This window comes from Stenella coeruleoalba (assembly GCF_951394435.1).
Source record: "Stenella coeruleoalba genome assembly, chromosome: 11".
Lineage (NCBI taxonomy): Eukaryota > Metazoa > Chordata > Mammalia > Artiodactyla > Delphinidae > Stenella > Stenella coeruleoalba.
Window position 1 is genome coordinate 7396467 of NC_137157.1, and position 13388 is coordinate 7409854.

Consider the following 13388-nt stretch of genomic DNA (forward strand, 5'->3'; position numbering starts at 1 on the left):
GGATCTTCGTTGTGGCATGCAGGACTGTAGTTGCAGCTTAGTTGCTGCACGCGGAATGTGGGATCTTTTTTTAGTTGTGGCATGCAAACCCTTAGTTGCAGCAGGTGGGATCTAGTTCCCTGACTAGGGTTCGAACCCGGGCCCCCTGCATTGCGAGTGTGGAGTCTTAGCCACTGGACGACCAGGGAAGTCCCCTCAGGTTCTACTCTTAAACAGGAGCCATCAGTGGGAATTTCTTAATTTGGAGACAAAATTTATTTTTTGACACGTCATAGATATGCATGGATGAAGTCTGATGGGGGGATTTTTCACGTAATAAATGTTCAGTCCTGGAGCCACTTCAAACCCATCTGGCTGGGTTTTCAAGCATAGCAACCAGATGTGGTGGAAGTAACCCAAGCCGATAGCCAAAATTCCCAGGGTCCAGTTCTGGCTCTGCCACTGCCTCATTCTGTGACTGTGGACAAGGAGCTTCCCCTCTCTGGGCCTCAGTATCTGTAAAATGAAGGGGTTGCACTGCGTGATTCCTAAGGGTCCTGCTACGTCTCTACTTCTAGGTTTCCAAAGGAAATAACTGGAACTGGCCCACTACAGTCTAGTTTTGGCTAGATCCAAATGGTCCCAAGAGGGAATTCCCAGGCAGTCCAGTGCTTAGGACTCTGCGCTTTCACTGCCAGGGCAATCCCTGGTTGGGGAACTAAGATCCTGCAAGCTGAGCGGCATGGCCAAAACAACAACAGCAACAACAACAAAATGGTCCCAAGATATGCCTGGCATCATGCGAAGAGAGATGAGTAAGGGCCATAAGAATCCAGGAGCACCTCTTGGAGGTGGTGAGGCATGAGTGTAGCCTTAAAAAATGGAGATTTGGAGCAGCATAGGGAAAAAAGCACCATGCTAAGCCAGAAGAAATTGAGTGTCCTAGACATTTCCAAACTCAACCTGACAAACTCAGCCCCCATCCTCAAACCTGCTGTTCTTCTTGAATTCCCTACTCAATGGATTCCATTTCTGGTGGACTCCACCCCCACCAGAAAAATTTAACAAAGGCATCTGAATATGAAGGAGAACATTTAGGATTACCTATCATTATCTCCATACCATTCCTTTACCAGGGTAGAACAAAAAAGATGATTTTAAAAGCACAAAAATGTGCTAAAAGATAAACTAGCAATGGAATGACGACACCCTTGAAAATCTTTGTTTTGGTGTGTTATTTTTTGAATGTTTAACTCACTGTTTCGGCCAATAATTTATGGTAGAATAACAGTAAAAACAGCAAAATACGGTCCCTCGCCCAAAACTGGCGTCATTCCCCGCTGGTGCCTTTAAGGGGCGTGACCCGCCCGCCTCTTCCGCCACTTCCGCTTCCTGCCGCACGCTGCCATTTCCACTTCTACCCTGCGACCTGCCTCAGCCGTGAGCGCTGCAGCTCTGACGTCGCCTGTGCTCCTTGAAGAGTGACGGTACCACGGAAGCGGAGCCATGGTGAGTGCGTGCTCGTGGCTGAAGGGCTGGGAAGTGGGAGACGGGGTTCCTTCTCTCACTAGCTTGTCGGGTGCTTAGAACGTGCGCCGTCTCGTCCGCCCGGCCCGGGCGGGCGCGTAGCGCCAAGCACTGTCTTCTCTCCCGGCCCGAGGTTAGAAGTCTAGAGGACTCAGGGTCTCAGGTGCTGTGCTGGGGCTTCTTTCCGCAGTTTGTGCTCCTGGCCGAAAGCCTCCGGTGAGCAGAGGGGGCATGGCCCAACCTGGGAGAAAGAGACAAACCCACGTAGGAGAGAGTTGAAAGCTGGATGGATGGGGAAACTTGGCTCCATCGGTTTTCTTTTTCTTTTGGGGGGATCGCTAGAGTATGGGGTGGAACCCTGGATTTGGATCAGCCCTCTCCTACCCCGCTTTCTCCATTGCTGATGTTCAGGAGAGGGAGCTCTCCATGGGTCTGCGCGCCTAGTGTCTGCCGCGAATTACATGGGCCAGGGATTAAAGTGGCCTTTGGCGTTTGGGGGCTGTGGGGAACGTGGAGTGAACCCCAGCCTGGAATGCAGGAAAGACTCTTCCTGCGAGGCGGTAGCCTCTGAAATCTGAAGCGCTGGTAGCACCACGTGCGGCTCCTCTAAAACTCTTGGTGGTCTCCAACTTTTTAGTCAGATCTTGTGGCCTGGTAGCTAGTTTTGGTTGGCACTTAGTAAGGAGGGAAGAGTTTACAAAACACTGATTTCCGTAATGAGGTTTAATCCTTTTAACGGATTTTGGATCCTAGCGGTATCTCTCCTACTGCCCGCCCCGCCCCCATTTTGAAGCTAGTACGTGGCTGAGCCTAGAATTTAAAGCTTCTAAACCAGTGCTCATCTTTCGCAGTGCCGTGAAAAGTTTTGGAATCGGTTGATCTCAGTTTAAATGCATTTAGTAGACCTAACGTTTGGTATGGAGAGAGTGAGCATGCACTATTTGTTGTTAAATCAAAACCTTGCAGGTTTCGGCTGTCTGGTGTATGGGGAAATCAAACGCATCAAGCTACGGGTTACAGTTGCCTAGCAGTAAGATTTCATTCATTCATTCATTCAGTTAGCCCTTGGAAAAATTAAAAGGTGAATAAATACACACTAAGCAAATTTCAGTTGCTATTTATAAGGTGGTTTGGTTTTAAAGTTGAGTGGAATTTTTGTTGTTGTTGACTTTTATTAAACCAATAAAGTGACTCTTCTTTGATCGTGTTGGATCTCCTGAAGTCTCCCCTTTTGTGCATTTTATGTTTATTAAGAGTTGAGAATCCTAATTTCCAGAGATGGGCTATTGGAAACTGCAATAAAAATATCTGGCATTTTAAAAAGTATATTTATGAGGAGTGATAGGAATAAAAGTGTTGCTGGAACCTTTATTGTTTAAGAGGAGGGTGACATTATTGAGCATTAGATTTTGACAGACATAAGTTGTGATTTCTCAGATAGCCACCAAAAGAATATAGATAAATAACTCCAAACCACTAGAGGGGAAAATAGTGGGGAGAAAAAACTCAAAGGAAGGAAAGAGAGAAAAGGAAACCGAACAGGTGGGACAAATAGAAGGCACAAAAGAAGGGAGATTTGGACCCAATATATTAGTACTTAAATAAATACAGGAATGGACTAAGTGCTTCAGTTAAAAGACAGGTTGAAGTAAAAAGAACGGGAAAAAAAATCAGTAAAGATAGTGGCTAAAAAATAAGGTACAAGGAAAATGAAAATGACATAATTACAAGAAGAAATAGACAAATATGCAATTATATAGCATTTAATTGATCGTGAAGCCAAAACATCAGTGTGGAAATAGAAGATTAGAACAGCACTATGAATAAACTTGACCTAGTGGTCGTAGTGAAACCAGTGAATACTTTACCTATCAGTTATAGAAGACACTTCTCAAGCAGAGAACATTAATGAAAATTGGCCACCTACTGGGTCATAAAGCAAGTTAAACAACTCTTAAAAGATGATAATAATATAGACCGTGGTCTCCCAACCAAAATACAAATGACTTAGAAATCAGAAACAAAGTGTTTAGAAAGAAGGTGTAAAGAACTCGTGGGTCAAATGGAAAATATGTAAGGGAAATTTGAAAACAACTGAACAATAATGAAAATACCACATATTGAGAGTATGTAGGGTACAAATGAAGCACTGGAACCTAAAATGCTTGGTGGGGGAGAAGTAGTAACGTGAAAAGTCCCTCCTGGTGAGATTAATCAAGAAAATAAGCAAAAAGTTATAAATAAGGAGTAACAAACTTGAAGGAGATATAATTTGCAAACATTAAAAGAAAGGATATTATGAACAATGTGATATCTATAAATGTAGAAATTTAGATGAAATGAACAAATACCTGAAAAAAATAGAATCAAAACCAATTCAAGTAGAAATAGGACGGCTGAATAATAATAAAGAAACTAAGTTAATGTACCGTATGTTAATTATAACTCAATAAGAAAAACTAAAGTTTTTTGACATGAAAAAACTTTACACCTACTTTAAAAAATAGCTTTATTGAGATAATTTGCATACCATAAAGTTCCACTCTAAAAGTGTATAACTCAATGGTGATCATTTTGTAATGTATAGAAATATCAAATAACGGTGTTGTGTTTTGCACCTGGAACTAACACAATATTGTGGTCAATTATACATTAATTTTAAAAAACAAAACCAAAACAAGGTGGTAGTAGAAAAAAAGTGTATAACTCAGTGGGTTTTCTTATATTTACAGAATTGTGCAACCATCATAAGAAAATATTAAAATTGGTTTTATCTCGGGAGTGTAAAAGTGGTTTAACATTAGAAAAACTTTAAGGAGAAATGTCTAATTCATCCAACTCAGTACAAAAAACATGACAGAATTCAACATCAATTTTATTTATAACAGAAGAAATTCTTAGTATACTACGGAATAGAGTGAATTTTCTTAAGCTGAAATATCTTAAGAGTAAATCTAAAAGATATTAAAACTTTTGGAGAAATTACAAAGCTTTATTTAAAAGCACTAAAGGTAGATACATGTGTTTGAATGGGTTGACAGATTCTGTATCCTAAAGGTGTCTTATCCTAATTGGGATTACTTCAAATCTACAAATCAGTCCCAGCAGGCTTTTTTTGTACACCTTGAAAAAGCTGATTCTAGAATGTATGAAGAGAGCAAATAATTAGAGGTCTACTCCAGCCCTTGCCTAATTCCTCACCACCCTGGGACCATGACAAATTCACCCAGTGCGATGTGTTGGTATTAGGGAACAGGCATTTTGGTGCAATCAGGTTATTGACGCCACTTCCCCTGACGTCACTTCCTGCTCCTCTGTGGGTGGGTCATTTCTTTGTCTTTGCGGCATCGGGCTGGAGACCGCCGAGGCGGACTCAATGGTGAGTGTTCCCACTGGGCCATCACCCATGGGTCACCACCTAGAACCGCTGTGCCGCCGCGGCACCGCACACGTGTATAATCAGCAGCCTCCAAACCCAGGGTTAGACAGCACCGCTGCGGGCGAACTGCTCAGTGCTCAGGAATGGTAACGTGGGCTGCACCCGGGTTATGTCTATAATAAAATATAGATTTGTAAAAAGAATCACAGGGAAAACAAATGAGAAATTAATAAAAATGGTTAAAGTTGAGAGGTGAAGATGGGATAGAAGGAATGGAATAGGCCAGGCACCACCCAATTTGTTCCCTACGTGTGTTATTTTGAAACGGATCCATTGAGGTAGGATTTTTTTTTTTTTTTTTTTTTTTTTGGTACGCGGGCCTCTCACTGCTGTGGCCTCTCCCGTTGCGGAGCACAGGCTCCGGACGCTCAGGCTCAGCGGCCATGGCTCACGGGCCCAGCCGCTCTGCGGCATGTGGGATCCTCCCGGACCGGGGCACGAACCCGTGTCCCCTGCATCGGCAGGCGGACTCTCAACCACTACGCCACCAGGGAAGCCCGAGGTAGCATTTTATCCATAGGTATTACAGTATGTGACTATAAAATAAGGATTTTCAGCAACTGCAATGCCACTACAATACCCCAAAATTTAATAATTCCTTAATATAAAATATCTAGTATTAGAGTCAAAGGCTGGGACTTCCCTGGTGATCCAGTGGTTAAGACTCCACAGCTTCCACTGAAGGAGGTGTGGGTTCGATCCCTGGTCGGGGAACTAAGATCCCGAATGCCCTGCGGTGCAGCCAAAAAAAAGAATCAAAGGCTGGATCAGATTTTTTCTTAGCTCTCCGCCCACGCCCCCCCACCCCAAGACAGCTTGATCACAGATGTTTTGCTAAGAGGGGCAGTGGTCACATGGTATTTTTTGTGATGTTGGTAGCTATTAAAATCAATGTCTGGATCCATTAATTTGGATTAAATTAGTATGGGTTGCAAGATGGTGCTATTTAATTTTATCATTCTTTCTTTATTAGGTGGAATACAGGAGAAACTTATCCTCGCTATTTGGTTACCTAGTAATACAGTCTGTATAGGAAAGGCAGGATAAATGCTCTACAGTTTACCTTTACCAGTTTTCAAAACACTGACTTTGGAACCATGTAGATGTTTTATATATTTTTAAGAATTTTTTTAAAAAGCAAACTAAATACGAAGGAGCCCTAATTGTATATCAAATTGATAACCACAGGAAAAAAATAATTTGAGTAACTTTTGAATATAATACTCTGGACGGCTTTAGTCAGATTATTCTAAGAATAAAAAGAAATGTTGACCTTATAGTTGGTGGAGGTAGTATTGGTATAGCAATTCTGAAACAATTTTTATATGTATTGTAGGGTAGAATAAATGAGAAAATATGTTGATGTTTTGGAAACCGGGATTCTTACTGAAAACAGAATAAGATTCAAATATTGAAGGGAATAGAGGGAACTTTGTGCTAGGTTTCTATAAATTATACCTTAGTTTAGATTTAGTAAATTCAGGGTGGAATATGGAAATCTAAATTTAGAGATTACCCCATGTGACTGAAATGGGTACTGAGCCATGGAAGCCTGTAATAATCCATTTGCAATAATATTAGCAAGCATTAGGCTAAAGAGGCAAAAATACATAAGCTTTAGTATACATTATTGGATTATGTAATTACTAATTTTTTTTTTCTTGAGCCTAATATTTTCATTTTTCTAAGTTGAGAGTGGGCAGGCCAGTGTCAATTATTAAATGTGTGTGTTTGGAGGGGGGGAGCAGGGAAGCTGACCATTGTCTCTCTCAATTGTTGACTGAAGTATTTTGTGACTTGTCTGGAACAACTTCTAGTTCAGTTTGACTCATGCTTTGATTTCCCCCCCCCGCCATAGACTGAGGCTGATGTAAATCCGAAGGCCTACCCTCTTGCAGATGCCCACCTCACCAAGAAACTATTGGACCTCGTTCAGCAGTCATGTAACTACAAGCAGCTTCGAAAAGGAGCCAATGAGGGTAAGGCAACCAGAGAGTGCTCCAGGAAGAGTGCTAAAGGCACTGTCCCTGTGTGGGGTCTCTGGACTAGATTTCCAGTATGGAAAGAGGGCTGGATGCTCTTGATTAGGCCCAACATGAGGACCTAAGAGTGTGGTCCGTGGGCTAGCACTGGGTCACAGAGATAAGCAATCAGGAATAAGTATTTGAACAATGCTGTGGTGCATTGAACTTGCTCGGTGAGTTGCATGTGGTATGAGCTTTCCAGAAGTATAGATCGTGGCAGATTGGGATGGTAAAACCCTGATCCTTGATCACAGAGTTTGAGAAGTGCTGCATTGCACTGCTTCGTGCTGGTAGAGGTCAGCCAGGCAAGGGGTGGTGGTGACTTGGATGAGTGTGGTAGCAGAGGACAGGAAAGAAGCGCTCTGATTTAGGATGTGTTTGGACAGAACTGATGGGTTTGATGTAGGGTTTGAGAAAGGCATTGGGGATGAGTAATTGGTGCTTGGCTCCCTATCACTTCCCAAGGCCACTATGGGGCACAGAATTGCTTAGTCCTGGACGTTTTGCCCAGTTTTCTTGCACCTGTTTCTTTTCCTTGGAAATTGCTTTGTTGTGGCTTCCCTGCCCCAACCCCACATCACCTATTGGCCTCATGTTCTCTCTACAGCCACCAAAACCCTCAACAGAGGCATCTCTGAGTTCATTGTGATGGCTGCAGACGCCGAGCCCCTGGAGATCATCCTGCACCTCCCACTGCTGTGTGAGGACAAGAATGTGCCCTACGTGTTTGTGCGCTCCAAGCAGGCCCTGGGGCGAGCCTGTGGGGTCTCCAGACCTGTCATCGCCTGTTCTGTCACCATCAAAGAAGGCTCACAACTGAAGCAGCAGATCCAATCCATCCAACAGTCCATTGAAAGGCTCTTAGTCTAAACAGGTGGCCTCTGCCACACTCCCTGCTGCTGACTCCTACCCCAGGGGTTATGTATCGTTTGTTTGTTAGCATATAGTATTTCCAGCTACCTTCTATTGTTATAAAATATTTTAGTGCTCAATTTGGTTTTTGTATTTTTGTATTGTTTTTGTCTTGTTTTTAGGTTGTCATCTCCTCCCCAGCCTCTCCTGTAATCTCCACTTCCACTCTCTCTCTGCCGTCTTATCCTCCCTTTTGGAAAATGCATGCCCAGAATAGGTGGAAGCAGGGTGGTTGATACCATTCAAAGGCAGGGAAGAGCCAAGGTAGAGATTTGGTTCCAGCCTTCAGGTGCCACCTTCCTACTGTGCAGGGCATGATGGAAGTAAACACTGTCCACTTTGTATCCCTTGTGCCCAGCATACAGGATCATGTTTGAATAATCAAGGGGTTTCCTTTGCTCTCTAGGACATTATGTATCATTTGGGGAGGAAGCATGTTTCTGTGAGGTTGTTGGGTGTATGTCCCAAGAGTCAGTTTCTGATGTACCCCTGCTGTTTGCTTTTGGTAATATATTTCCCCCCAACTCCCACCTATGCCTCTGAGGGTGGCAGGGCAGCAACATACCAAAGAGATACGCTGCAAAATTCCAGAGGCACCTTGGTGAGTGAGACATGGGACAGTTGACCTAGGTCTTGAAGGTGTGGCAAGAGGTTCTGGAATGGAGGATTCTGGGCCAGTCATGGAGAACTGGAAGCTACAGCAAAGATGATGGAATTCAAGGGAACATCCTTGCTTTGGTGAATGGAGATTTCTACAGTAGACGCTTGGTACCAGCTCTGAGAGCCCTTACCCCTTGCCTATTTCCTGCCATGATGTGGGTCAGATGTGTGTATTCTCTGTCACATCAGAAGGACAGTGCTAATGTGTCATTCTTGTGAGCACCCTAATAAAGAACACATATATTCGTATTCCAGTTTAAAGAAGGTGTGATTCTTGTTAGGAGTCCAGCTGATACTTGAATGAAGCGTTAGAATGGTTACTAGTTTCTTGAACTTTTCACCAAGAAGGTGTGGAAAAGCCATGACCTCCACCAGATGATTTCTGGTAGTTCAAAATGTCTTGTTCAGTCATTGAGGTGTTGCTGTCACTCTAGAGCAGTATTTCTCAACCTCAGCTGCCCTGTATGTTGTAGAATGTTTAACAGCCTCCCTGGCCTTTACCCACTAGATGTCACTAGCAATCTTCCCCGTCTACCCGGACATTGCCAACTGTTCCCTGGTGGCAGAGTCACCCCTGGTTGAGAATCACTGTTGCAGGACTAGGGCTCCTAGCAGTCCTCCACAGGTGCTAGAGAGCGGGGGAGCCGGTATTGCTGACTGAAGCTGCTGCCACCTCGCCTGCCGCATTACTCTCTATCTTAAAGTACCATGAGAGCCTGACACCTCCTCTACCTTGAGAAATTTTCTTCCAAAGTACAAACAACTGGATACCATAATGGTCATATTGATGAGAATGGATTACATTTAGTTTACTCTTGGCCAGGTTGGGCCAGTGTGACCACTCCAGCAGTGGGTTCCTAGGGAACCTAAAATCACCCTGTCATGCTAAGGCCTGTTCTGTACCTACTGAGTTCATCATCTCCCCCAGCTCACTCCAGTGTTTATATACCCCGCCCCAACTGCCACCCCAAGCAGTTTTCTATCTATCTGTGGATGGTGGAGTCTGAGGTAGTACATACGTTCTTTTGTTGTATATGTATCTTTACAATCATACTCTAAAAGACTGAAGTAATTTGGGGGTGGAGGGAGATCAAGTAATCCAACCTCAGGAATTCCCTGGTGGTCCAGTGGTTAGGACTCTGAGCTTTCACTGCCAACGGCCCAGGTTCGATCCCTGGTCAGCGAACTAGGATCCCACAAGCCATGGGGCATGACCAGAAGAAAATAAAAAAGGTAATCCAACCTCCACTTAGATGGAAACTAGGGCATACCCACCAGAACCCTGAGAAATGGGGTGCGGCAGGGCTTCTGGAATCTTCATCTCTAGGGTCCATCTGGAGTGCTAACTCAGTTCCCACAGCTTCATCGTAATCCTTCAATGGACAGGGCATCGATTTGTGATCACCCGAAAAAACTCCATGACTCTTCCCTGTTCCTAATGGCTCTGCTGTGTGTCTTGTGTCTGCCTCTCTGCCATGTTCTGTCTTTGCTCAGTGTTTCATATTTGGTTTCTTGAACACGTCAAATCTGTTTCTCAGATTCTTTGTACTTGGTATTCCTTTACTGCACTAGTGGCTTTGTCCTCATGCTAGTCTTAATTCAAGTACCACTTTTTAAGGGCCTTTCCTAGCTACATCTCATGTTTCCTTTACCCCTAGCACTGTAACATTCTGTTTTTTAACCTGTCCTTAGCTAATATCTGAGGTTGTTTTCTGATTATTGCCCTCATTAGGAACTTGTGTGACTGTGATCCCCTAGCACCTGCAGCAGCGCCCTAACACTGATGCTCCAAAAGTGTAGAATGAATAATTCCTAAAGCCTAGACATGCAAGCAAGAAGGAAATCTAGTAATTCCATTCAGTCACCTATGAAGTAGGTTGCAAATTTTTGTGTGTAAACATTTTATTTTGGAGAGAGAATCCATTAGGCCTCAAAGGGTCCTCTGACCTCAAACACTGGTTAGGAATTTCTGTTTTAGAATAAGTTTCCTGAAACTCTTTTCTCAAGAGGACCTATGATTAAGGAATATTTTTACATTAACAGTAATGGTCTTGTTAAAGAGATTATTCATTCTGTAGTATTCTTAAGTACTAAACAATGCATTTCCATTATCTTTAATCCCAAACTGATGTGACAAGGAAGGGAGGGAGAGGAGCTTGTTCTAGGCACTTAGTATCCCTGGGTTCCTCTTCTCAGTGTCAGCTAAGTTACATTTTGAAAAGTCAAGAATGTGCTTTAGCAGATATATCTGCTTGAGGGAGGTGGGGGGGGGGTATAATTGCTTGTTTTCTGAAGGAAAAAAATTTTTTAAGTAGCAAGTCAGTATTTTCCATGATACCCTGTGGCAGCCAGCCTCTAAAATGTTCCCCAGTGACACACACAGCCACCCCCTAGAATTCATGCCCTTCTGTGTGAATGCTCTGAGACCAGTCTACACCAACTCAGAGCTGGTCTAGCTGCAGGACTCAGTATTATGGAATGACATGTGACTTTCAAGTTTCTATAAAAGACATTGCAGCTTCTGCCTTCATGTCTTTGGATCACTGACTGTGACAGAAATCATAGCCATGTTATAAAGACTTCTAAGCAGCCTGTGGAAAGTGCCTTGAGGCCTCTAGCCAAAAGTCAGCACCAACTACCAGCTGTAGGAAATGAGTCTATCTCATCTGTACTTGAGGGATTTTAATTCATAGAGGTGACAGAGTGATGACATGGAGAAGTTGGTACTACTGAAAGAAGAATTTATTACTTTTCCCAGGAGAAGGGTGCCAGTGTGCCATGCAGGACCACAGGGAAAACACCAGGTTTTGGTCAGGCAGCAGAAGCAGGAGCAAGGGGAAAGCTTAGGCCACAGCCTTTATTGGGGTTTCTTTGGCAAAGGCAAGGCAGGGCAGAGTAAACAGCTTAGGATTGGCTAGTTTGAACAATTCTGGTGGGCTTTGGGCTATAAGGGTGGTCTCTAGTTGCCTGGTACCCTGCCCTGATAATTTAAGGCAAGGGCAATACTGGCTTGGTGTGTGACGTAGATAAAGGAGGTGCTTCGCTTGCGTGAGAGGTATGCTCCCAAGTAAGTTTTTAACTGGCTTTAGTAACTACCTAGCCCTGGGAGGAGCAGTCTCTCCATCCATTTGTAAGGCCCCGCAGCTTATGTCAAAACATAAAATACAGAAAATAGAAAACGTGATTAATACAGCCTCCCTGCAAGTGGATCCTCCAGCCTCAGTCAAGCTTTCAGATGACAGCAGCCCTGGGCAACATCTTGAATGTAGCCTCATGACTGACTTCAAGCCAGAACCACCCAGCCTCTTCTTTCCCAAATTCCTTATCTACAAAAATGGTGAGAGAATATGTGGTTATTGTTGTTTTCAAGCCAACAGTTTTGGGGGTAATTTGTTACACAGTAATAGACAACTAAGGTTGGGAGGTAGATGAAGAAAAGCTGAGGCAGTCTTGTCAAAACAGCACCAATAAATACGACCATGTCAAAATTGCTCTGGTGACAAAGAATGCCGGAAGTGCTAGCAGGGCCCACAGGTGAGAGGGTCCCAGCTGCTTGAGTACCCAGAAGTAAATTCTAGGTAGGACTGGCTTTCATATATGAGGCAGTCAGTTACAATGAAGATTACACATTCAGGGATAGTTTGGGCTCAAACCAGAAAGGCTGGATAGTCATCATAGCTGCTGGTCGAGAATAACAGGTATGTGCTTTCCCTCCAAAACAGATTTGAGGTTGGAATTTCTGTTTGAGGGGGAGGGAGAGGAAGTGGATGACTAATCTCTCCCAGATTTCACGGTCCTGCGTTACTTTTCTTCTAATTTTTTAATAAGACATTACATCTAAACATTACAGGACTTCCCTGCCTGCCAATGCAGGGGACGTGTTTGAGCCCTGGTCTGGGAAGATCCCACATGCTGCAGAGCAACTAAGCCTGTGCACCACAACTACTGAGCCTGTGCTCTACAGCCCCCGAGGCACAGCTACTGAGCCCGTGAGCCACAACTACTGAGTGCCACAACTACTGAACCTGCGTGCCGCAACTATTGAAGCCCGTGTGCCCAGAGCCCGTGTTCCACAATGAGAAGCCACTGCAATGAGAAGCCTGCACACCACAATGAAGAGTAGCCCCTGCTTGCTGCAACTAGAGAAAGCCCTCGTGCAGTAACGAAGACCCAACGCAGCCAAAAAATAAAAATTTAAAAAACAAAACAGGACAAAAAAAACTAAACATTAAGGGACATCCCTGGTGGCACAGTGGTTAAGACTCCACGCTCCCAGTGCATGGGACTGGGGTTTGATCCCTGGTCAGGGAACTAGATCCCACGTGGATGCCGCAACTAAGAGTTCACATGCCACAACTAAGGAGCCAGTGAGCTGCAACTAAGGAGCCCCCAAGCTGCAACTAAGACCCAGCGCAACCAAATAAATATTTTAAAAAAAAATTACAGATGTTCCCTCTGCATTCAGCCAGGAGGCATATGCACCTATGCACATATGCTTGTTTGGTGCAGTTTTGGCCAAACATCCATCTGTGCTCTCCAGCTCTTGCCCTGCCCCCGCCCCCGCCGCTGGCCATTCAGAGGCAGATGCACCTCCCTGCCCTTCCCTACCCGCGTGGCTCCTAGCCGCGAGGTCTGCAGCGCGCATAAGCAGGCCGTTTCGTCCAATCATTGGCCGCGCGTCACCAGCACCTGCAGAAGCGAAGCGTGTTTGCAGCCAGAGAAGTTAGAAGGATAAGAGTTAGTGCCTATTGAGTACCGTGCCCATTTACATGTTTTCTCATTTATTTTCCATATTCCACGTTATTATTATTATTATAAATATGATGAAACTGAGGCTTGAAAATGCC

The 13388-nt window shown here is 44.2% G+C and overlaps 1 protein-coding gene across 3 annotated transcripts; it reads left to right on the top strand.

Annotated features, from left to right (window-relative positions):
• The first annotated feature begins 1379 nt into the window (after positions 1–1379).
• SNU13 (small nuclear ribonucleoprotein 13) lies at positions 1380–8792 on the top strand. 3 transcript variants are annotated; one of them, XM_079937738.1, is made up of 3 exons: positions 1380–1488; positions 6804–6924; positions 7577–8792. In XM_079937738.1, exons 1-3 carry the CDS (start codon positions 1486–1488, stop codon positions 7837–7839), a joined length of 387 nt encoding a protein of 128 aa, XP_079793864.1. In that variant the 5' UTR covers positions 1380–1485; the 3' UTR covers positions 7840–8792. The 3 variants fall into 3 exon arrangements, with proteins under 3 accessions (XP_079793864.1, XP_079793865.1, XP_079793866.1); XM_079937739.1 differs by lacking the exon at positions 1380–1488 and adding an exon at positions 4858–4885; XM_079937740.1 differs by lacking the exon at positions 1380–1488 and adding an exon at positions 4897–5031.
• The last annotated feature ends 4596 nt before the right edge of the window (positions 8793–13388 follow it).